The sequence below is a fragment of the Panthera tigris genome, chromosome B2, assembly GCF_018350195.1.
Source record: "Panthera tigris isolate Pti1 chromosome B2, P.tigris_Pti1_mat1.1, whole genome shotgun sequence".
Taxonomy (NCBI): Eukaryota; Metazoa; Chordata; class Mammalia; order Carnivora; family Felidae; genus Panthera; species Panthera tigris.
Genome location: NC_056664.1, coordinates 74,109,008 through 74,134,814, shown reverse-complemented (window position 1 = coordinate 74,134,814; position 25,807 = coordinate 74,109,008). Strand labels below are relative to the sequence as shown.

Here is a 25,807-nt window from a genome sequence, read left to right as displayed (position 1 = left end):
ATTGGACTCTGTCCATGTGCTAGGCTCCCTGGATTGTAACTAGGAGTAAGCTGGCCTATGAGGAATTACAACTACTGGAGCTGTTACGCAAGTATACATGTATCATCGAGTGTTAATTCACCATAGTGCCCATGTCTGGTAAGGAGGAGAAAAGGTGTAGAGGTAACCAACTGTCCCAAAGCTATCTTCCTGCTTCCAGTTTCATACTTCCATTGGAAAATTCGGTTTCTCCTACTTTGCCTTCCCTTAAAGAATGCAGATGTTTTTACAGACACAGACTAACTACAGATCCCATTTCTGTACCTTGGAGACATGACCTATAAATGTTGGAGGGCTTATTTGACATCTTGGAATATTTATATAAACTCTGTGCATATTTGCACTGAAATCAATTGAAAGTGAAGAAAAATTAATGGAAAATTTTTAACCTAGGGCTTTTTTTTTTTTTACATGAAGATCTTAATTTTTTATTGATGCACTTGGGACTTTTGCAGGTGACACTAATTAATGCTAATGTGACATGTACATCTACCTCTCTCCGACCATATTGATTATGCCTGGCAGCTCTACCTCCTGGGGCTATGTGCTTGGCAGGTTTATAGATAATCAAAGCCTTGGTGAAAAACCTGAAGGGAAAATTCCAAAAGTTGGGAATTCAGGAAGTGCTCAGGGGGATGATAGTTTTTGTTTAGCCAGTTTGGAAGGTAAATCTTAATTAGCTAGGGATTGCTATGCTGTTCTTTTTTTTTTTTTTTTAATTTTCAAAGTGATAGCTCTTTCTTATCAACAAAATTTGTCCTTTTTACCTTCTTATATAAATCTCCCTAAACCAAAATTTTTGGGGGAAGAAGATTTGCTTAAGCCATGGCAGCATAGCTCAGGAATCACCATCCATTCTTCATTTTATAGTTTAATTCATTTGTGAAAGCTAAATAAAGATTCTATTTAGATACTTCTAAAAGTGGTATGCTACCAAATTCACAGGATTATTATGAAAAACTACCTGATCCCTGCCTAACTCAGTGTATTAATGAATCAGTGCCAGGTATTTATTTGATAAGCTAGGAACACTGAGGTATTACCGGCAGATTAAATAGAATCCTACCTTCTTGGTATCACTGGGTTACATGGAGATGTGTGATGGTTTTAAAATATGCCCACAAATTCTTTCTTCCTCCCTTTAAGAGGTAGAGCTTAATTCCCCTGGCTCTTGGGTGTGGGCTGGACCTAGTGAAACACTTCTAATGTATAGAACAAAGTGGATGTGACAAAGTGTAAATTCTGAGAGTAGGTCATAAAAGGCACAGTGGATTCCTTTTGGTTGTGTGTCTCACTCACTCTCAGGGGATCCAGCTGTCAGTATGCGGATACTGGGGCCCCAGCCCAGCCTTCAGATGACTGCAGCCCCTGCTGACATCTTGATTACAGCCCCATGAGAGAGCCTGAACCAGAGACACCTTGCTAAGTTGTTTCTAGATTCCTGTCCCACAGAAATTGTCAGATGATTGTTGTTTTAAGCTGCCCAATTTGGGGGTAGTTATTAGTAGCAGTAGATAACTAACTCAAAGAGATAAGACAGAAACCTGGAGTTCTTAGACATTTTGCCCTCACTTCCAGCACATTTCAGGGTGTCTGTGAATCCCATGAAATTGCATAAAAAATTATGTGTGGTGTATGTGCATTTTTGTGGCAAGTATTCAAAGCTTGCATTAGCTTCTAAACAGAGCTCTTAATCTCTGAAAGGCTACAAATCTGTTTTTATTCAGAGGAAATAGAGCAGTGAGGGCCAGAGAAGTAGAAAGGTTTCATTGTGGGAAACATCTCTTATATGTAAGAAATTGATGTGTATTTGCTGATGAAGACTGGAATGAATGGAGCTTTATTTTTTTTTTTTAATTTTTTTCCTTTTTTAAGTTTTTTTTTTCAATATATGAAGTTTATTGTCAAATTGGTTTCCATACAACACCCAGTGTTCATCCCAAAAGGTGCCCTCCTCACTACCCATCACCCACCCACCCCTCCCTCCCACCCCCCATCAACCCTCAGTTTGTTCTCAGTTTTTAAGAGTCTCTTATGCTTTGGCTCTCTCCCACTCTAACCTCTTTTTTTTTTTTTTTTTTCTTCCCCTCCCCCATGGGTTTCTGTTACGTTTCTCAGGATCCACATAAGAGTGAAACCATATGGTATCTGTCTTTCTCTGTATGGCTTATTTCACTTAGCATCACACTCTCCAGTTCCATCCATGTTGCTACAAAAGGCCATATTTCATTCTTTCTCATTGCCACGTAGTATTCCATTGTGTATATAAACCACAATTTCTTTATCCATTCATCAGTTGATGGACATTTAGGCTCTTTCCATAATTTGGCTATTGTTGAGAGTGCCGCTATAAACATTGGGGTACAAGTGCCCCTGTGCATCAGCACTTCTGTATCCCTTGGGTAAATTCCTAGCGGTGCTATTGCTGGGTCATAGGGTAGGTCTATTTTTAATTTTCTGAGGAACCTCCACACTGCTTTCCAGAGCGGCTACACCAATTTGCATTCCCACCAACAGTGCAAGAGGGTTCCCGTTTCTCCACATCCTCTCCAGCATCTATAGTCTCCTGATTTGTTCATTTTGGCCACTCTGACTGGCGTGAGGTGATGAATGGAGTTTTAAAAAGTGAAAACAACTAACATGGTCATGTGAGACAGTTCTCTTTCCAAAGTGTGCTTGATTGCTTTAGATCAGGGGTGGGCAAACTATAGCCAGCAGGACAAGTCCAGATGCACTCCTCACCCAACTCCTTTGCTTTTGTAAATAAAACTTTATTGAAACAGCCATGCCCATTTGTATAAACATTGTTTATGGCTGCTTTTGCCCTACAGCAGCAGAGTTGAGTAGTTGTGACAGATGTCCAACAAGCCTAAAATACTTATTGTCTGACCCTTTCTGAAGAAGTTTGCTGACCTTTACTTTTCAATACTGAAATGAGGTTGGTGTTCTTGTGCCATAAAGTGGTAGCTAAAATGCATGTTTCTAACTGATGAGTGAATGTACTACATCAGCCTGTCTTACAGGTAAGTAATACATTAACATTGACTCTTCAAGCCCCATAGGAGTAATTACTGTCCAGGTCTGAGGAAGAAGTGGCTATCTGGGCAGTCTCCTGGAGAAATGAGATTTGTAGAACAGAGGGCATGGGTTAACGATGCTGGATCAGAGGTGAACACACCAGCGCCTTGAACTGCTAACAAGGCTCTTTAGCCATAAAGGGCATAAGTGGGAGAGGCCTGTGTAATTTCTTACTCTAAAGGAGCTCTTGCTTCTTCCTCTGTATTTGTCCAGATGACTTGATATGTTACTTTTCTACCCAAAGATTTCATAAACCTGATCTATAAATGGTACATACGTTATTTTGAAATAAGGTGCTTGAGGGTGAGATTTGGGTGTTTCCTTTTGAATTCTATTTTGTGTAGTGTTGTGAACTCTCTTGCCACTAAGAGTTATGAATTGATCCTTCCAGATAAAAGTGATATTCGCTTTAGTATTCTTAATCCTGGAACTTCTGGTCTTCCATTTTGTTTTCTTACAGTTAGTTTCCTGGCAACAGCTGGTTTTGCTTTATACTTTTGGTTCCAGTGTGCTAAGTGTTTATCTTTAAATATAGAAGACATTTCTCAATCTTTATGAATATCTAGTTTAGAAACTGTCAAGAAAGGAAATGACACATAGTAGATGATTCAGGGTTTTTATGCAATCATTTCGTCTTATTTCTGCTGGCTGTGTCTGCCCAGGTGCCCCTCCTTAAGCCCTGTATCCAGTATACACTCCTGTAGACCTCTTGTGAACACTGGCTAATGTCCTCAGCAGGGAAGAACAATTGACCTAGTCATGTATCTGTATTCAAGGCTCATTGTTGAACAGTTCTGTCTATATTGCTGGTTATGTCAGTGAAAGTATTTGTTTTCTCACATCTCATACTTCAGTGAGGGGGCCAGTCTCTCAAAGCACTTTAGCTAATTTCCTAAGAGTTCTGATCAAATTTATAATCTAATCAGTCTAATCTATATAATCACCTTTTTTATGAACTGTTTTGAATTTATAGAAAAGTTAGAGAATAATAAATCCCCATTTTCTTCCCTGTCTTTAATAAACCTTACCATATTACCGTATTACCATATTTGTGATAGATTGATAGATGCATACATAGATAGGTAGATAATTTTAAAAAGTAAGACATTAAAATAGTTGAAGCTTCTATCCACTGAATCCATCCCCTTTTGTCCTTCCCCAGAAGAAACGTGGTGTTTGAAATTTGGTGTTTTTCATTGCCATGCATACTTTTACTATGTGTATTTTTATACTTTTGCTAAATATAAATATTAAGATTATATGCTATGAATTTACATGTTTTTAAATACCATGTAGATGGTATCATGTTGTATTTACTCTTTCTCAACTTGCTTTTTTCACTTGAGGTTTTTTTAAAGGTTTTTTTCATGTTGATACTTGTAGTTCATTCATTTATTTTAATTGCTGTAAATATTCCTTTATCAGAATATACCACAACTTATTTATTGATTAACCTTTCAGTGGACATTTACGTTATTTTCAATAACGTTATTTTCAATTTCAAATTCAATTTCAATTACGTTATTTTCAATTTCAATAGACAGACCATTGGAATTCAGTAGAAATAGACCTGATCTCATGTAGAAATAGAATGTATAATAAAGGTGGTCTCACAAGTTAGTGTGGAAATGTAGACTTTATAATAGTGTTGGGATAATAGGATACACACACAAGGAAAAACTAAGATTTCAATCTTCCCATAACACACTAGAACACATTCTAAGTGGATCAGAGGTTTTAAAAAAGGGAACCACATAAGTATAAAAAGAAAATAGGGGTGAATTCTTTCATCACCTTAGAGTGAGAAAAATTTTTCTATGTCTCAAAGTCTAAAAGCAGTAAGGAGAGAGTGATGAATTTGAGTACATAAAAATAAAATACTTTTGTTCAACAAAAAAACAAGAATAACTATGAAAACTCTGTAAATTCAATCACAGACAAAGCCTGATAAACCTCATGTATGAAAATCTACAGAGGAAAAAAGCTAACAACCCTGTAGAAAAATGGACTACAGATATGCACAGATATTTCATAGGAAAAGAAATTCAGAGAACTCTTAAACACAGGAAAAGATGTACAATCTCACTGTTAATAAAAGAAGTGCAAAATAAAACATTGTATTAGATTTTATTGACAAAAATCCAGAATATTGACGACATACTCTTCTGATGAAACTGTGCAGAAATGGGAAGTCTGGTACAATACTGGGAACACAAAATGATACAATCCTTCTAGAAGGGAATGTGGCAAAATTACAAGTGCACTTACCTTTTGATGAAGCTGTCTCACTTCTGGAATTTATTTCAAAGGCACATTGGCCAAAAATGAAAGGACGAACACACACAAGACTGTTCAGATTAGTAGTACAGGTATTTGCATGGTCAGTAACATGAGTGAATGAATGAATGAAACAAAGAAACAACCCAAATGTCCATCAGTGGGGACTAGTTAAATTTTGAGGCATTCTTGCAATTAAGATCCATACAATTGTAGAAAGTAATGACAAGTACTGGGGTGCCTGGGTAACTCCCTCAGTTAAGCGTCTGACTCTTGATTTCGGCTCAGGTCATGATCTTAACAGTTTTGTGACATCACGCCCTGTGTCAGACTCTGTTCACAGTGCGGAGCCTGATTGAGAGTCTCCCTCTCTCTCTGCCCCTTCCCTGCTCACTCTCTCTCTCAAAATAAATAAACTTTAAAAAAATTTCCAAAAAAAAATTATTGACAATATTATGGCAAAGTTAAGAAAAATATGTCAAGAAAGTGAGAAAAATTTTTGATGAAGAAATGTATATAGTGTGGGGCGCCTGGGTGGCTCAGTTGGTTAAGCATCTGACTTCAGCTCAGGTCATAATCTCATGGCTCGTGAGTTCAAGCCCCGCATCAGGCTTTGTGCTGACTGCTTAGAGCCTGGAGCCTGCTTTGGATTCTGTGTCTCTGTCTGTCTCTGCCCCTTCCCTGCTCATTCTCTCTCTTTCTCTCCCTCCCTCTCTCTGTCTCTCTCTTTGTCAAAAATAAGTAAACATTAAAAAAAAAATTAAGAAATGTATATAGTGTGTAATTGTTTATTCAAGAATGGTTAGAATATGAATGTATTTGCTTGTATTTAAAAAACCAAAGGATAAAACATAAAATTTAAATGGCATATAAAAAGAGGAAAAGTAGAGATGAGCAGAACAAAAATAGAAATTAGACTTTTAAAAATTTACCTGATTTTATCAATCTGTCTTTGGGACAGGTATATATTTTACTTAGTTATAAGGCAGAATACAATTTTTAAAAGCCATCCCTAAAAATCTAAAGGAAATTTAAAAAGAATGCAAGGGGCACCTGGGTGGTTCAGTTGGTTAAGCATCCAACTCTTGGTTTCAGTTTAGGTCAGAATCTCACAGTTTGTTGTGGGTTTGAGCCCCGCATTGGGCTTCTGCGCTGACAATGCAGAGCCTGCTTGAGATTCGCTCTGTCTGCTCCTCCCCTGCTGTGCCCTCCCTCCCTCCCTCCCTCCCTCTCTCTCCCTCTCTCTCTAAATAAATAAATAAACATTTAAAAAGAAAGAAGGAATGTAAGTGCATATATAGTTGGTAGTATAAATGCATAAAGAGAAAGTGCTCCAGGAGACTAAAACATAGTAATTGGGCTGTACATCTTTCTTGGGATAAATCCTAATGATCAAAACAAACAAACAAACAAACACCAAAAACAAAAAAAAAAACTTTAAAAAAATCTTAAAATCTCTTCAGTAATCATACTATTGGTCATAATGTGGTAATGACACACTGAGACTATTGTATGAGCATCTTAGGATGAATCAAACAAGTAATGAAAACTAGGAGTTTGAGGATGGGAAAAGGATTGCAAGATTGTTGAGGTTAAGTAAAACTGTAGTCCTGGGTTTGAAATAGAATATTAAAACAAAACATGATTTATTTTAATCTTAAAAAAGAATAGTTTTTAGCTTTCTTCACTGAAAAAGGCCTAAAAACATTTGACTAACCCAGTGACAATGCATTTGACCACCCAGTGGTCTGCAAACCCAAACCAATTGTTTGGTTTCTAAATGCCATTTCCCACTAACAGCAAGAAGGATTCCATCCAGAAGTGGGTGATTGCAGGTCTGTACAAGCAGAGTACAAGAAGAACTTGTAATATCTTGTTCTAACCAAGAATAAGTTTTCAAATATTATCATTCGTATCAAAAAGACTCAGGACACAACTTGAATACTTACCCCCCCCCGCCCCCCGCTAGGTAAGGATGGATTGATTTGAGTATCGGTAAGGAAATAACTTAATAATAAAATAATAAATATGTTTAGATCCCTAAGTTCTTAAACTACTAAAAAAAATCAAAGAAATTTCATTTGTTATTACCATTTAAAGATGCTAGTGAGCCATCTCATTATTTTGAAAACTAGATGATAAAGGGGGAAAATCGAGCATTTATCCTGCCTTTTTTCTTTAAACCATACCTCAAAGTAATAGATGGTGATGAAGGGAAGTTTCTTTTTATAGAAACATTCCAGCTGATCAATCAAAAAGAAATCCTAGAATTGGGATATCACCATTTCCTGACCCATCATGAAATCATAGAACTTGGAAACATCACAATAAGAAAGACAAAGAGAGTGGGGTTGATTATATGTCTCTTGACAGAAGTATATAACCTTATCTATGAAGTAATCTTCCCCAATGTATCAAATCTGATCATGTCTCTAGATCCAGCTCTCAGCTTGCAGGAAATTCAGAAGAGAGGAGCATATTACATTATGCCATCACCTTGTAATTAGCAAAATTCAGACTGAGAAACACTACAAGACAAACAACCTGGTTTCCAATGAAAAATTAGCAAAGGGGGGGGAAAAAAAACAGAAGGAGAATCTATGGAACTTAAATGGATCTCAATTTAAACAAACTGAAAAAAAAAAGTTTTAAAATAGTTGAGGACATGTGAATATTTGATGGTATTGAAGAGTTACTGTTAATTTTTTTTTGGTAGTATGATTGTGGATATTTTTTTTTAAAAACTCAGAGTACAATTGAAATATTTACAGATAACATGATAGTATTTGTAGAATTTGCTTTTTTAAAAATTCAGGGGTTGGGGCACCTGGGTGGCTCAGTCGGTTAAGCGTCCGACTTCGGCTCAGGTCACGATCTCGCGGTCCGTAAGTTCGAGCCCCGCGTCGGGCTCTGGGCTGATGGCTCAGAGCCTGGAGCCTGTTTCCGATTCTGTGTCTCCCTGTCTCTCTGCCCCTCCCCCGTTCATGCTCTGTCTCTCTTTGTCTCAAAAATAAATAAACGTTAAAAAAAATTTTTTTTTTAAAAATTCAGGGGTTGAGGGTACTTGGTGGGGAATACAGCTGAAGCAAGATTAGCCATGAGTTGATACTATTGAAATTGGGTGATGGGGATATGGGTGTTTATTATGCTGTTCTCTCTACTTTTGTGTATCTTTCAAATTTTTGACAAAACACTTTTTAAAATTTATGTTAAATGATTTTCATTGAGAAACAGGTAGTTTATTATAGGTTTCTGCTTCTTTGCTTATCAGTCCATCCTTCTATAAAACAATTAAATGAAGGAAATCTTCATCTTATTGTGGTGTTTTTGCAGCAATACCTGATAAGATGAATTGAAAGTCAGTTCTCCATTACCTAGATCTAGAATATACACTACTACTTTATTCCCCTTGAAAAATAAGACTAAAATAATTATTTAAAAATATCCTGTTATGCCTTGGAAAACCATTAATAGGCCTTTGCAAAGGGAAAAAAGGCTCTTCTCGCCTTACAAATGGGTATGTTCTAAAGTTTCTTTCCTGGAACTAGAACAATGTTCCTCATAGAATTGTGTTACAAATGTCAAATAAATTTCCAAGCTAATCCACAAAAATCCATAACATAGTGTAATATAATTTACAAAGCTGGCAGATTACTAAGCATTTATAACAGGCAAAAATTAAATAATTTTTTCTAGGAAAGTCCTTTCTTAATTGAATTTTGAACTCCAAAGGATGAGTGACTTTCCCATGTCTTTTTAGGGGTTAGTCTTGTTATACTCCTGGATCATTTAGTTGCCATATGCTTTGAATTCTGGAAGCAAAGAACAGTGACATTCTCATTATTGTGATTTGGACTTCTATTCATAAATTAAATACTTGAAAGAGCACAGATTATCTGCATATGAATGATATTAGCAATAAAAACCTGCTTTTTATGGTTTTGTTCATATATTCTCATTTGATATTCCCAAGAAACATTTGAGGCTCAAAGGGCAAATATCATTACCCCCGTTTTACAGCTAAAAAGACTGAGGTTAAAGAGTATAATGGAAAGCACTTGGAATCAGAGGTACTGATCTGAGTCTTGGTTCTTTAGTGACACCATCTGCATGTTATTTAACCTCTTGAACTTAAGTTTGCTTCTCTGTAAAATGGGTCTAATGAAACCCCATTTTACACTGTTCTTGTGAAGACTGAATGAACTGATACATGTAAAAAGTTCATAACATATAAGATCCTATACACCGATGAAGATTATGGTAGGGCTTTTTAAATAAATGGTCATAAAAATGGAATGTTTAGGAAATGGGGAATATTTCCTGTTAGAGGAAATGGGGAATGTTTAGCTTAAAGAAAAATCAGGAGAAAGTGTTCGATGTTGTCAGATATTTTCTGAAAGGCTCAGATTCTGAAGAGTAGATTTCACACCCATTTAAAGTACTGCTTTGCAATGAGTCTCCCTGTTACTTGAGTTTTTCAACAAAGACCATATAATCACATGTTAGTAATATTGCAGAGGGGCTTAATTCCTCTCAAGTCCGTTATTGCTCTAAAGTTCTATCATTGAAATCTACCAAATTTTCAGAGTTGGGTAAAGACTCCTCAGTGATTCCAAGGCCTGCAAAGCACTAATGATGATTGTCCTTTAATGGGATAAAATGGCAGAAAATGATCTATAAGCTGATTTAAGTTCACTTAGCAAATATTAATTAGGCACTTACTATATTGCAAGATGATGTGCTGTGTACTGAGACAGTTTTAAAGAGCCATCTCTAGTGTTTTATTGTTTGAACATTTAAGATTCTGTTCTGTTTTCAATCATCCTCTCACCTTTTAAATATACTGTGTCCGTCTTGATCTTCCCAGGTCCTGTGAGGAATATGATGAAATGTTAACATTGCCCACTACTTATGTTCTTGTTATTCCAACTGATTTAGTTTCCAATTTTGTTGGAACTTTCCTGCATGGACTTTAATTCTCCAGACTAGAGTCAAGATGTGTTGAAATGACCTCCTAAAAAAAGAAAGGGAAAATAGATCACCTGGTACAAAATATGTTTTTGCATCCTAGGCTCTGAGGATAAAATATGTGGTTAGATGAGTAATATATAAGAACCTTAATGCTATTTAAACATACGGATGAGTGCATTGTGTGTATTTTGTGTATTTAAAATTGAAATTTTTGTTTGAACAGTGTCTTTCATTTGGTGTACTTCATGGTGATTTATCATAATAGACTGCTTTAAATCATCAGAAATAGCAAGACATATGAATTTCAACAATAACTTCCCCAAGGCTAGAGAAGTCAGCAGGAGCTCAAACTGCTAGGTAGACATTTTCTTTTTTCAAACTCATATGCAAGTGTAAAACTTTTATGAGGCTGCTTTAACGAGGTCCTTTGGGATTTAAGGTTATTTATCTAAGCTCTTATTAAAAATGAAAACTTTTCTATGTTTAGCCCTGTAAAGCAAAACTGATCTTAACAATACTGTAAGCTGGAAGAATGGATACTGTTGTGCAGACTGACTCAAAAACAAAGTTAGGAAACTTTGGGGCTAGTGTGGCACTGGCTTTATGGTAATGGGATAGTGAGAGCAGAGCCAGTATTTCAAAGTCTCCTTTAATTAAAAAAAATCAGCTTTACCATGCTGGTAATTTAAGGTTTGACATGACATATAAAAATGACTTCCATCCCGGAAGCCCGGGATGCACTCAGTTTCTCAGAGCACTCCAGTGTCTCCCTTGGAGTCGAGTTGCCCCAGGACAGTGTTGCCTGGCACAAGGTCTGTGAGCACCTTTTCATTTATGGTATCTGCACTTGCTGTAGTGTATCTTTGACTTCCACCCTCCCCCGCTGAGAAGCGGGGCATGGAGCAGAGGTTGTTTCTAAGATTAATGTGCCAGAATCACTCTGTACGTAACCTAGCGAAAGAGCTGGAGCTGCTGCAGGAAAAAAATTGTAATTTTGAAACGTGTTCAGCGTCTTTGTAGGTTTGTTCTGGTTTGATGAGTCCGGGTCCTGCAGTAAATCTGTTCTTAGACCCTGGGAGCCAGGATTTTAAATTATCTGTAATGCAGTATAATTTAAAGGAGTGAGGACATTATGAGGGGACAGCGAGCAAATGTTACAAAATCAGGGTCAAATCTTTTGCAGACTTTGTTTATCAGAGTCCATTTAGTCTGGGTATGTCCAGGCCAGCTGGCAGAAATTTTAAGATAAGAAGGTGGTAGAAAAATGGATGAATGCCTGGATAGAAAGGTTGAGTAGAGAGATGGACAAAGTATATACTCATTATTGCATTATTGATAATATAAATTATTGGTGAAAAGGTTTCTCTGCTAGAGAGTATTAAACAATTGAACAGACATATCTGAATGAGATCGTGGTGACAAGTCCAGAATTTTGAAGACATTTATAAAGTGACGAAAAATTTAGCCAGAGAGCACTTAAAAAAATTTTTCAACGGTCCTTACTTCAACAGTTAATTAAGTCACTGGAAATAATATATCACTTAGTGGAGTCTAAGGACTCCTCAGTTACCATCTCTGTTTCATAGGAAGTAAAAATACTTCTTCTGAGACAATAGAGAGAAGAGTAAGAGTGTAAAGCACACAGATGAGATTTCTAAGGAGGGAAGTACAGAACCACCAGCGGGTAATTATGGTTTAGAGTATGAAGGAGACAAAGGGCAAACACCAAGAGAGATGATGATGGCAGAAATATTGGCTGAAGGTCAGAGATAGAGGCAATACAAGTATAAAACTTTAAACAGATAGGAAATGTCAACATGAACTTAAGTTTAGGAATTTCTATTCTGAAAGAATCTCATAGCCATTGCAAATGGAAGAAGACTGTATGTACACTTGGTTTTACCTCTTCAGCTGGAGCAGCTGTTTCAACAGTTGAGTTGCTAGGCACAGTCAGGAATAGAATATCTTAATTTTGGAGAAACCCAACTGTTAAAACAGCTGTTTGGTCTGATTAGTAGACTTAAGCTGGCTCTGCTGAGGTTGCAAGACCTAATGGGATCATAGCACCAGGCAGATTGGCTATTATTATGATTTTATTGGACATAACAAAAATATGAATAGATGCTAGGTTGAATGCTAGGTTGGACAGGACTCTCCAAAGATGTCACATTCCCTGGTTTGTTTTGGCAAAGTGGTAAGGCAAATAATGTGGTCTTTTACCTTGTTTCAGGTTCATGGAAATTATCTGAAATAATTATGCCTCATAGTCTTTGGATGCTAACTTTTTTCCTAGCATTAAAAACAACAACAACAACAACAAAGAAAGCTCCCTAGTGCTATTAACGTCTCTTTATTTAGTCTCTTAATAACAGATAATATGCCTGTTCAACTCACTTCAAGTAGTCAGTCACTTGTATTGTTTATTTCCTATTCTTTGTGGTCTAAGAATCCTGTTCATAGTAACCACCAAATTTGTCAACTTGTAGGCAATGCATTTTTAATATCTAGAATAACTGTGAGTGATGCTCACAATGATAAAAATCTTGAATTCCAAATGTACCATCTCAAAGACTCCCTGTTAGGTTAGTTTCAGGTAAATGAAAGATTTAAAATACTCGTTGAGGTGATTTGATTATTTCTTGCTTGAAAGACGAATTTTATTTGATATAAATACATATTTTAAACATTCCAAAATAGATTTCATTTTCTCTATTTTCAAAATGAAAATAGCTTTGCTTTTTATATAATCACAAATATAGTCATATTCACTGTAAACATTTAAAACAATATAGGAAAATATGGTGAAAGAGAACAAGCAGAACCCTTATACTCTCAGTCTTCACAGAAAACTGCTGTTAACATTTTGGCATTCTTCCTTGCATACATCTCATGTATATCTACATAAAGATACAGATAGGAAATTTAATTTTACATAAATTAATTTTAGCTGTATGTGTTTTTTATTTTGCTTTTTTTGGTTTTAGTTTCAAATTTTTATTTAAATTCCAGTTAACATACAGTGTAATGATAGTTTCAGGTGTAGAGTTTAGTGATTAGTCGCTTACATACAGTACACAGTGCTCATCACAGCAAGTGCCCTGCTTAATCCCCATCACCCATTTAGCCTGCCCCCTACCCACTTTCCCTCCAGCAACCCTCCGTGTGTACTCTTAGTTACAAGTCTGTTTTGTGATTTGCCTCTGTGTCTTAGGTTCATTTGTTTCTTAAATTCTTCATATGGTGAAATCATATGGTATTTGTCTTTCTCTAATGGATTTATTTTGCTTAGCATAATAGTCTCTAGCTCCATCCACATTGTTGCAAATGGCAAGAATTCATTCTTTTTTATGGCTGAGTAATATTCCATTGTATATATATCTCACATCTTCTTTATCCTTTCCTCAATCACTGGACATTTGGGCTCTTTCCATAATTTGGCTATTGTTGATAATGCTGCTATAAACATCAGGGTTTATTTTATTTTTCTAAAAAAATCTTATCAGGGCACCTGGGTGGCTCAGTCAGTTAAGCATCCAACTTCAGCTTAGGTCATGATCTCACGATTCTTGGGTTCAAGCCCTGCATCAGGCTCTGTGCTGACAGCTCGGAGCCTGGAGCCTGCTTCCGATTCTGTGTTTCCCTCTCTGTCTCTGCTCCTCCCCCACTCGCACTGTTTCTCTCTCTCTCTCTCTCTCTCTCTCTCAAAAATAAATAAACATTAAAAAAACTTATCAAAATTGTGTGACTATCTTTCCATGTCAGTATAGATCTACAATTAAAGTCTTGATTGGGGGGAGGGGTGTCATACTTTGAAGCAGTGACTTACTGTTGCTAGTTTCTAAAACTCAATGTTGTAAGTAAATCGGAAAGCAGAATTGAAGGTAATTCTTAGGTGTTATAAGAGATGAACTCAACTATGGAAGGTATAATTTTGCTGCTTTCACTGAAAAATATATGTGTTTATTTTTCTAACTAAAGCAAATGTATATGTTTTGAATGTTTATATTAACAACTAAATAAAAATGTTTTGGTTATAAATGAAGTATTTTGGTTTTTGTTTTTTGTTTTTTTTACTTTTTTAATGTTTGTGTATTTTTGAGAGAGAGGGAGGGAGAGAGCGTGAGTGGGGAGGGGCAGAGAGAGAGGGAGACAGAATCTGAAGCAGGCTCCAGGTTCTGAGCTGTCAGCACAGAGCCCAATGCAGAGCTTGAACACATGAACCGCGAGATCATGTCCTGAGCCGAAGTCGGACGCTTAACCGAGCCGAAGTCGGACGCTTAACCGACTGAGCCCCCCAGGCGCCCCAAGTATTTTGTTATTTTAAAACAAAAATTGGGGCACCTGGGGGGCTCAGTCGGTTGGGTGACTGACTTCAGCTCGGGTCATGATCTCTCTATTGGTGAGTTCGGCCCCACATCAGACTCTGCTATCAGCACAGATCCTGCTCCACATCATCTCTCTCCCTCTGTCTCTGCTCCTCCCCTGCTTGTTCTCTCTCTCTCAAAATAAATAAATAAACATTTAAAATAAATAAAATGAAAAATTAAATAAGCTTCTTTTTTTTAGTTAAGAAACACTGCTTTGCTTTTTCCTATTTTCTAGGCTAAAAAATACAAGCTTTCCTCACTTTAGCATTCATAAATAATTTCTCATTATTATGAATTGGTTCAGAAGATGAAAATATTTTTTATATTCACACTATGATGTATTGCTGTTGAAAAAAATGGGACAGGTTAGCTTTTCTAGCTCTTCTAGCACTGGTAAATTTGGGTGCTTAACTACCTTTAACCAGTTTCTGAGAACAACTTCAAAATTTTTATAGAATACTAATTTCTTGAGTATCCCATATTTAACACTTCCCCTCCTTCCTACTCCATTTATACACACATACACTGTATAGGGAGGATTAGACATATTTGAAGTGTGAAGTTTTTTTATACCTTGGTTTCAAACATTGAGAAGCCATAGCGAAGCCAGCTACCAGAGAGAGCTCATTTCAAGTGTGTGATGGCAAGGAAAGAGAATATTATGTATTTAATACTTTAAAAAAAATCATGGCCTTTGGAGGTTTCAATGAAATTCCTCTTAGGTTCCAAAAGCTTCCATTTAATAATATTTGATTCTGCCTTGGAAAAATTAGTCAAATATTTCCCTCTTTGACTTAAGACACTTTCTAGGGAATACATCTTAACTCACAAAACTTTTGAATAAAACTTTGGAGCATACTTACCAGTTTCTGAAATCCTATCTTTTTAGGGCTAGTGGATAAATAATAGACATTAAATTTAGGAGACTTTCTGGCCTGACCTGGTAGAGTTTTTTGTTTATATTATTAAGGTATGGAAGAATCAGATTGTTACAGGGAAATTGAATTTAAGTTGATAGAAATGAATTTTCTCTATGCAAGATTACTTGCAAATTGATTTTCTTACCTTCCCTCAAATGGGTGTGGCCAGTTTTATGCTCTCACTCTACCAGAGTTATGTTGACATGTGATTTCACAAAAGGTCTGAAGTCTTAAACATGAGGACATTTTCTCAAATCTAGGACGCTTGCATAGAGAACATGAGTAGCAGGTTAGTGATCTTGGCATTGAGTTCTCATCACTCCTCATGGAGGGACACAATTTTAGTCATCGGGATTTGTCTTTTAATGGATCAGACAGAGCTAATTGTGACTTCGGGTTATGCAGTTTAGCATATCGTAATTGCTAAGATACCAAGATTGGCCAGGCCTAATTCACCTGAACTGTTACACCATTGCCAATTGCCCTTCTGTGCAGCGTAAGGATTTCCAGGAGAAGACCATCTGAGAGTGGACTTAGGAAGAGGTGTAGACAGAAGCCAGGGACACTGAAGATGACAGTGTCCATAAAAGCAGGGGAGAGTAGGGTTGGATATGGTGCAAACCACCAGGATACATCCCTTTCTGAAGCCACGGGCTGATAGAGCTCCAGTAGATCATCTCTCTCATTTCTGTTGAGACCAAACATGGTTTCACCATACATGTCAACACAGTCCCTGCCAATCCTTTTGAATTGAAAAATGAAGAAAACCTCTATGTTTTATTAGGCCTAGGAAATAATAAAAGAAGTCTTACATTTTTGCTTTATACTTTATGCGTCACAAACACTTTTCCATCCACATTGGCAAAGGACTTAAACTGTGGGACAGACTGGGCAGTGTTGGTTAATGTAAGTGTTGGCTGAGTTGGCCCCCTGATGGGACAGGGAACCTAGTGGTTGCCAGTGTGAGGTTTACTTATGAGAATGTTATTAGAGTGGACCTAATTTATTACATCCCAACCCTCATATGTTGACTTCCAGTTACTCAGTAAAGTAATTAAAGGATTGGAAGTGTATTGCTCAGCCTCACTTTCAATTGACATTCTCTGGTAATGGAATGGGGTAAAAATGTAAGCCAGGAGACCTCTTCAAAAACTCTTTGAAAACTTTTCATTAATGGTTATGTTTATTAATATGCTAACATAAATATTATGATACATAGTTTAAGATGGAACTGCTTTTAATATTTTATAAAAAGTGGTAAATTAGAAATCAGACTTTAAAAGCAAGAGGTCTAGGAGCACCTGGGTGGCTCAGTCGGTTAAGCATCCGATTTCGGCTCAGGTCATGATCTCACTATGCATGTTCGAGCCCCACTTTGGGCTCTGTGCTGACAGCTCAGAGCCTGGAGGTGGCTTCAGATTCAGTATCTCCCTCTCTCCGCCCCTCCCCTGCTCGTGCTATCTCTTTCTCTCTCTCTAAAAAATAAATAAACATTAAAAAAATAATCTAAAATCAAGAGTTCTTTCTCTGAGATCCATGTATCTTGAAAACATGCTAAGTAAAAGAAGTCAGAAAAAAAGGTCACATAATGTATGATTCCATTAATATGAAAGGAGGACATGATTGGGCTTAGGGAATCGGGTGGTCTGAGAAATATTTTTAATTTTATTTTTTTAAAGTTTTTATTTATTTATTTTGAGAGAGAGAGAGAGAAAGAGAGCGAGAGCCCCCCCAGGGGAAGGACAGAGAGGGACAGAAAGAATCCCGAGAAGGCACTATCCGTATAGACCCTGATGCACAGGGCTTGATTTCAGGAACCATGAGATCATGACCTGAGTGGAAACCAAGAGTTGGATACTTAACTGAGCCACTCAGGTGCTCCAGGAGCCCATTAGTTTAAAGAGAATTGAAAAACAGTTTGAACACTTGTGACTTTAAAAACTCGATTTTTTCCTGTAGTTTTCAAAGAAGATACTGTAATTTCAAAGAAGTGCTGCTCATGACTTACTGAACCTTACTTTGAAATTTATAAGCAGTAGAACTTTTCAGGTTCTATTTTTATGAATTAGTTCTTTTAAAATATTTAAATATACTGGAATTAATATGGTTTGCTATCATACATAAACAGTACATTTAGTTGTTTCTGAATTGTGTGTTCTTGACAGTATAAGAATTTATAAAATTTTGATTCCCTGTCCAAATCATGTATTAAGTAGCTGTATGTTTATAATGATTCTAGCACTAAGTTGTGGTCCTTTGCTTGTTTTGGTATTTCGAGAGTTTGAATTGATGAGCTTGTCATTTGTTGTAGCTTTGGAATTGAATTTTAAAAATACACAGATATAAACAGTGTTATATTTTAACATCAGTAATAGGCTCTTTGCTTTCCTGATAGGTCCTTCTAGGACTGAAGAGTCCAAATCAACTACTAAAATATGAGAAAAATGAAATTTAAGTTAAATATTTTCTTCTTGAGCTCTCTTATACGCTCTTATTTTTTTCTTCTCTATGCAGTATGTTGGACTCATTTGAAATGTCTTAAATTTTGGTAGAGTTGTTTAATCCTGTCTATTTGTCATTTTCATGTATTACATTAAAACAACCTCTGATTTTTAGTAAACTGTATCACCTTTCTGTTCTCCCAAGTTCTTTTCTTGGTATCGATTGGTGTTTGATTCATTCTCAATTTCACTATTTTTGTTAGAAGTGATGGAGAGTGACTTTTCCCCCCTTTGCATTGCCTCTTTAAAAATAGATAGGCCATCGTTGCTTCTCTAGGGGATTTTGTCAAGGCAAAGATTGAGAAATAAGGATGGTGTGTCCTCTGCCTGCATTTTGGTCTCTTCGACTCGGGTCGCCTAGTTGACAGCTCTGGTGTCTTAGGAAAGCTTCTCCTCTCTCACCACTTTAAAAATACCAAAGTAGGTTTTAAGTAATGTTAAGTTTGTTGTTCTCTTTGAATTATCTTTTTTGTTGGTTTTATAGTGGAAGTTTACTGATTTAGGTCTAATAGTCCAGGGTGTTTTTGCAGGAAATAATCCAAATTCTGGATTATTATAATCTTGTGTTTCTTAAAATGTTTATATCGTTAACAGAACTTTCTACTGATATTTGAGCCTTTGGTAAATAGTATCAAGTATCACTTTTGGCCTAATTAATACATGCCTTTAATTTTCATAATGAGTTTAGTGATTGTTTTAAGATAAACTGAATTTTAAGTATGCCGAGACCATTTCTCCATCTTTCCTTCCTGCTCTCTTTATTTCTTTCTTCCTAAATCAAAAACAAACCAAACCAAAAACAATATAAAAACATTAGCTGAAGTTTTGGGGGAAAGTTACCCATAGTTCTAACTTTCCAAAACAACTGTAATCATTTTTCACGTATTACTTTCTGTCTTTGTCCACATATATGGTTATTTTGTGTGATTAATATGTAGTTAAGATTATAGAGAACATTTATAAATCTTAACAATAAAAAGGTAAATCCTGGGGCTAATGAATATATGCTGTGGGAAAAGAAAGCATAAATAGATAAATGTTTAGGATAAACAAAAGGATAAATTTTAGGAATTTGAGCCATCCTAGGTCCAGCTGTGTTATCTAATTTTCAAAAATAAGGTGGTTCTAATTATTAAGAAATGAGGTATTCTAAGAAAGCTAAAATTTGCTCCATCATTTACCCTTGGGCTTTTCAATTTGTTTTTTTGATAGAATTTGTTCAGAAATACCTAGTACTTCTAGGTATAAAAGAGAATGCAATTTAGTTGGAGAGGATCATGCTTGATCTTTTCCATCACTTATCATGTGATCCAGATAATACTTTGTACCTTCATGAGCTTTAATAAGGAGAAAAATTGTTAAATCACAGAATACTTAAAGGATTAGATTAAAAATGCCAATGTTGGATTCACATGCCATGCAAATATTTGTAATTACATAGAGACATGAATAATTAACGTTTATAACTGTATCTTTTTTTGTGTAACTGTGGATATCATTAATGTGATGAATGTCCTTTTGTGTAAATTTTGGTGGTTTGATACATAGTATAGGTTGTGTGTGAACTCCAGGATCTCATGAGGAAACTGGACTTGTCCAGGAGTATGTGTCCCAGATCACTCACTGCTCAGTGACAAGGCAGTGCTAGTGTATTTTAATTTCTATTTGAGTGCCATTTTTCATCAACTACACCATAGCCACATAGCAGCATGTTGACACCTTTGAGCAGAAGTTAAGCATTCCTTTCTCTGTACCAGAAATCACATCAACATCATGACATTAATTGGTTTCCTTTTATAAGAATAACACTTGGAAAATAAATTAAATTATTGAACATACAAATGTAAGTGAGGTGTATTTTATTACAGCCAGTAAAAGGTGGGAGTGTCTGAGGAAAAACAACTAATCTAATCTTCCATACTGGGTAACAAAAGTTAGAGGAATCCACAGGGTATGCTTGTTTATGACTGACCTAGAATGAATCAGAGATGCAGACACAGCCCAAATAAGAATACAGGTAGGGTGGTGGTATGGTAGTAGGATACAAATAATGGTATTAGGCATGTAGTTCTTGTAGAGGAAGCAAGAGGATGTCTCTAAAGAAATGATACTTAAGTGGATTTTGCAGGATGAACAGAAGTTCACCAAGTAGCCTGCAGCCTTCCCGGCCCAGAAAACTGCATGAGCATGGTGTGGTTAGTGTATGCAGTTCAGGGAACGGAAATGGTTTGTGGAGGGCATAAGAAAGGTGGTAGAGAGAATGAGTTTAGAGCCACTGCACTGGTCCTACATTTGGCTTTTACCAAAGACAGCAAGATTTTTGTTTCCACGCCAGAGAAATGTTGAAAATGTTGTATAATTAATGAAAGGAGAAAGAATAACATAACCAATCAATATAAAATAATGGAGAAGTGTTTTTAAAACACAGAGAAGACAATCATATGTGGCCTTGCTGAAAAGGGACTATTTTGAGGGAAAGTGGGCAGTGTCCTATTCCAGTCTGACTAGTAGGCAAATGCTTCAGAGAGTTAATTTCCCAACCCACATCAGAAATGTGTTAGCACAGGTAACCTGATTGATGACGCAGCTAAACTATCTGCTATGACTCATCATATAAATGTTAAAATCCATTATGCCCTCAACCACTGATGCTCTTCGACATTCTAGATTTCACCCCTGACTGGGTTAAAGGTAGCTTTATAGAAAGAAGTTTATATAAATAGAATATATATATACATACATATATATATATATGTGTGTGTGTGTGTGTATGTGTGTATACACACATATATATATACACATATATATGTATATATATACACATACATACATATACACACACACATATATATTTCTTTTTAAAAAATTAGGACAGTGTTAAGAGACATGTTGATAGGGGCACAGACAGGAAATACTCAAGTAAATAAAAGATTTGACAGCATAAGACACATCCTATTCTTATTACATTGTTTTCCCATAATGATTATCTGATTTTCCATTTTAAGTACTATATGGGAAGACAGGAAACCAGGATTCTAGACATAGCCATATCATCTTCTAAACATGTATCTCATCCCAGAGAAGTCTCTTTACTTTTCCAGCCTTCACTTTCCTCATTTCTTGAATGAAAGAATTTTCTAGTAGGTTCAACAGGATGTAGCAGAGATGTTTCATAGGCTACTTTGGAAGATGAAGGGAGCCTCCTGCCAACCTTACCCCCTCCAAGAGAGCAGCTTTGCTTTTATTTATATTATAAATGGAGCTTTTACAAGATTTTTTGATAAAAGTATTACATCACTTTTTAAAGGTTTGAAAATCAGCTAACTAGAAACTTCATAGGGCATATCCAGCTCAGAAACAATTTGCACATCTGTAGAAGGAGGATAGCAACAGTTCTATTTCATAGGTATCAGAGGGTTGAACAAGATGTTACATGGAGAAGAGGGCACAGAATATAGGAAAAATTCGATATGTTAGCTATTATCCGTTCCCCACCCCAAATAGGTCCCTTACAAATAAGACTGCATTTCATGTCTTATTTGTACTCTTTGAGTATGAAATGTTGACTCGAAAAAATTGCCTAACCCATCTGTTTTGTATCAAAAACACTATAAAAATGTCTTGGACATTTACTTTGTGAATATTTACTATAGCCATTTTATTTCTGTTTTTTTGTGCATTGCATCTTCTTCCACGTTTGAAAGTCGTCTTCTTTCCATCAGGTTTTTGAAATAATTATGACCAGATGGAATTGTGAAATTATACGTATCAATGTGTTTCAGGCTTTCCAGTGCATGGGAAAGTGACATCAGCATCCACACTCTAACCCTGCCCTCTGCAACCTGCTTAGAGCTGCTGCTGATATTATCCAGGAACAACGCCACGCTACCTCCATCGCTTCGCTATATGAATTCCTTTCAGGTAGGAACAGCTCCTTTACCCTGGTATGATTTTTCAGTTTCACTTGTGAATTGTTTTTTGAGGATCTTGTGTTTCATAGGAGATAGCTCACAGAACCCAGAGTTCCAGATGATAATAATAATAAGCACAATAAGCTCAGAACTGATTAGGTAATCGTCCAATAGTGGCAGAACCCATATCTGTCTAACCCCAGAGTTTGTTCTCTTAACCTCCACCTCTCCTACCTCTAAGAAAAATGGCAAAAACATCTGACAAAGACACTGTGAATGCGTTTTCCTTTTCCTAGCTTTGCCCTAGAACAAAGATTTTCAACCATTATGAGTAGCTTTGCTACTCTTAGCTTGCAACCAAATCGCCAAATAGATGTTTAAGTTAAGCTGATGGTGTTCTACCCACTTCTGGCACCTTTTCCCTCTCTGCCAGGTTCTTCCCTCATCACTTTGACCCTCCTCTGGATTTTTATCAGGACATGGTCACAGTAAGACAAACAGGACAGAACAGCATATGTGGTCTGATCAACAGGAAGACCTCCTTCCTAGTAGGCAGCTAATTGTCAATGAGGTGGCAAATGAGAGTTAAGGTGTTAACTAGTTGCTTAAGTTATCCCGTAGCTACTGAATGTAACATTGAACTTATCTATGACTCTTGACAATGGAAAAATACTCATAAGCTCTCTGAGGCTTGTGAGACGGCCACGTGCATTGCTGAGAAATGAGTAAACATGGGTTGGCTCTACCTCTGAAGTATTGTGGCTGTATCCTAAGATAACTTCAGGATCAGTGTATATTGCTTGATATACCTCTGGTAAAACAAGATGTGGATTTTCCTATGAAGTATACCTCAGGAAATTGTTTGTAAAAATTGCTCCAAGGGAATGCTTCCAAACTCATTTTACAAGGCCAGCATCCCCCTGATACTAAAACCAGACAAGAATACCACTAGAAAAGAAAATTATCGGTCGATAATCCTGATGAACATAGATTCAGAAGTCCTCAACAAAATATTAGCAAACCAAATTCAACATACATTAAAAGGATCATACACATGACCAGATGGCATTTCTTCCAGGATTGCAAGGATGGTTCAGCATCTGCAAATCAGTGTTAATACACCACATTAACAAAATGAAGGATAAAAATTATATGATCATTCAATAGATTTAGAAAAAGCATTTGACAAAATTCAACATCCATTTATGATAAAAACTCTCAATAAAGTGTGTATAGAGGGAACATATCTCAAGATAATAAAGGCCATAATATGGCAAGCGCACAGCTAACATTATACTCAATGATAAGATCAGAAATAAGATAGCGATGCTCACTGTCCCCTCCCCACCCACCCACTATGTTCAACATAGAATTGGAAGTCCTAGCCAAAGCAGTTAGGCAAGAGAAAGAAATAAGAAGGATCCAAATTAGAAAGGGAAAGAAGTAAAACTATTTGCAGAAGATATATCACATAGAGAAAATCCTAAAGAGTCTACCAAAAACTGGAAGAATTAGTTGCGGGATACAAAATCACTATACAAAAATCTGTTGTGTATCTATATACTGATAACAAACTATCAGAAAGAGAAATTAAGAAAACAATCCCATTTCCAATTGCATCAAAAAGAATAAAATACCTAGGAATAAATTTGGTCAAGGTAAACGACCTATACACTGAAAGCTCTAAGACATTAATGAAAGTAATTGAAAAAGAAATAAATGAGCAGATATTTTGTGCTCATGAATGGGAAGAATTGATATTGTTAAAATATCCATACCACCCAGTGCAACCTACACATTCAATACAACCCCTGTCAAAATTCCAACGACATTTTTCACAGAACTAGACAAAGAATTCTTAAATTTGTGTGGAATCACAAAGGACCCTGAATAGCCAAAGTAATCTTGACAAATAAGAACAAAGCTAGAAGTATTATACTTCTGATTTTAAACTATATTACAAAGTTATAGTAATCAAAACAGACACATAGATCAGTGGAACAGGAGAGAGAGTCCAGCAATAACCCATGTATATATGATCAATTAATTTATGACAGAGAAGCCAAAAATATACAATGGGAAAGTCTCTTCAATGAATGAAATGTAATATGGGGACAGTCTCTTGAGTGAATGTTGGGAGAACTGGACAGCCACAGCAAAAGAATGAAACTGGACCATCTCAAAACTCAAAATGGATTAAACACTTGAATGTAAGGCCTGAAACCATAAAACTCCTAGAAGAAAACATAGCCAGTAAGTTCCTTGACATTGGTCTTTGTGATGGATGGTTTGTCTTTTTTTTTTTTTGAGAGAGAGTGAATGTGAGCAGAGGAGGGGCAGAGGGAGAGGGATAGAGAGAATCTTAACCAGGTTCAACACCCAGCATGGACACAGGACTCAATCTCACAACCATGAGATCATGACCTGATCTGAAATCAGGAGTCAGATGCCCAACTGACTGAGCCACCCAGGCACCCCAGTGATGATTTTTTCATCTGACACCAAAAGCAAAAATAAACAAGGGGATCTACATTAAACTGAAATGCTTCTGCACTGTAAAGGAAACCATCAACAAAATGAAAAGGTAACCTAACTAAATGGGAGAAAATATTTGCAAATCATAGATCTGGTTAATATCCAAAATATATAAATAATTCATACAGCTCAGTAGCAAAAAAACCCACTCTAATTAAGAAATGGGCAAAAAGTCTGAACAGACATGTTTCCACAGAAGTCATATGGATGGCCAACAGGTACATGAAAAGATGCTCAGCATCAAAAGTCTTCAATAAATTTCATATTAAAAAAATAAAAATAAATTAAAATTAAAATAAAAAAATAACTTCAAAAGTCTTCAGAGAAATGCAAATTGAAACTACAATGAGCTATCATCTCACACCTGTTAGGATGGCTATCATCAAAAATATAAGAAAGAACCAAGTGTTGGCAAGGATGTGGAGAAAAGGGAACCCTTATGCACTGTTGGTGGAATTGTATATTGGCCACTGTGGAAAACGGAAACCTGTTGGCCGAAAATTTAAAAACAGAACTACCATATGATCCAGCAATTCCACTACGGGGTGTTGATCCAAAGACAATGAAAACATTAACTCAAAAAGATATATGCATCCCCATGTTCATTGCAGCATTATTTACAATAGCCAAGATATGGAAACAAACTAATGGTCCATCTGTGGATGAATGGATAAAGAAGTTGTGGGGTATATATGCAATTCAACCATTAAAAAAGAATATAACTCTATTGTTTGTGACAACACGGATGGACCTAGAGGGGATTATGCTAAGTGAGATAGAGATAGACAAATACCATATGATTTCATTTATATGTGGATTATAAAAGACAAAACCCAAACCAAAGATAACCAACCTCATGGGTACAGAGAGGGCAAACTGGGTGGAGGTGATCAAAAGGTACAAAGTTCCAGGTATAAAATAGGTAAGTCCTGGGGATATAGTATACAGTGTAGTGACTATAGTTAATAATACTATATTGCATATTTGAAAGATGCTAACAGATTAGATCTTAAAAGTTCTCATCACAAGAAAAAAATTTTTTGTAACTGGGATGGTGATGGATGTTAACTAGACTTATTGTGATGATCATTTTGCAATGTATATAAATACGAAATCATGTTTTACACCTGAAACTAATATAATGTTACATGTCAATTAAACCTCAATTAAAAGTATTTTTTAAATAACTGCTCCATTCTAATTCACAA

The 25,807-nt window shown here is 36.2% G+C and overlaps 1 protein-coding gene across 15 annotated transcripts in view; it reads left to right on the top strand.

The window, feature by feature from the left end:
• The window catches only part of UBE3D (ubiquitin protein ligase E3D), a 240,704-nt gene that overhangs the window by 67,647 nt on the left and 147,250 nt on the right, over positions 1-25,807 (top strand). For 13 of the 15 annotated variants that reach the window (XR_006217734.1, XR_006217735.1, XR_006217733.1 and 10 more), the window contains exon 9: positions 21,936-22,074. Coding sequence is in view for 12 of the 15 variants with exons in the window: in XM_042986728.1 (XP_042842662.1) it covers positions 21,936-22,074 (139 nt within the window). In the remaining 3 variants the exon portion in view is untranslated. Of the gene's footprint in view, positions 1-21,935; positions 22,075-22,497; positions 22,714-24,121; positions 24,229-25,807 lie in introns of those variants that run through there. The other 2 variants (XM_042986736.1, XM_042986738.1) reach the window with 2 other exon arrangements.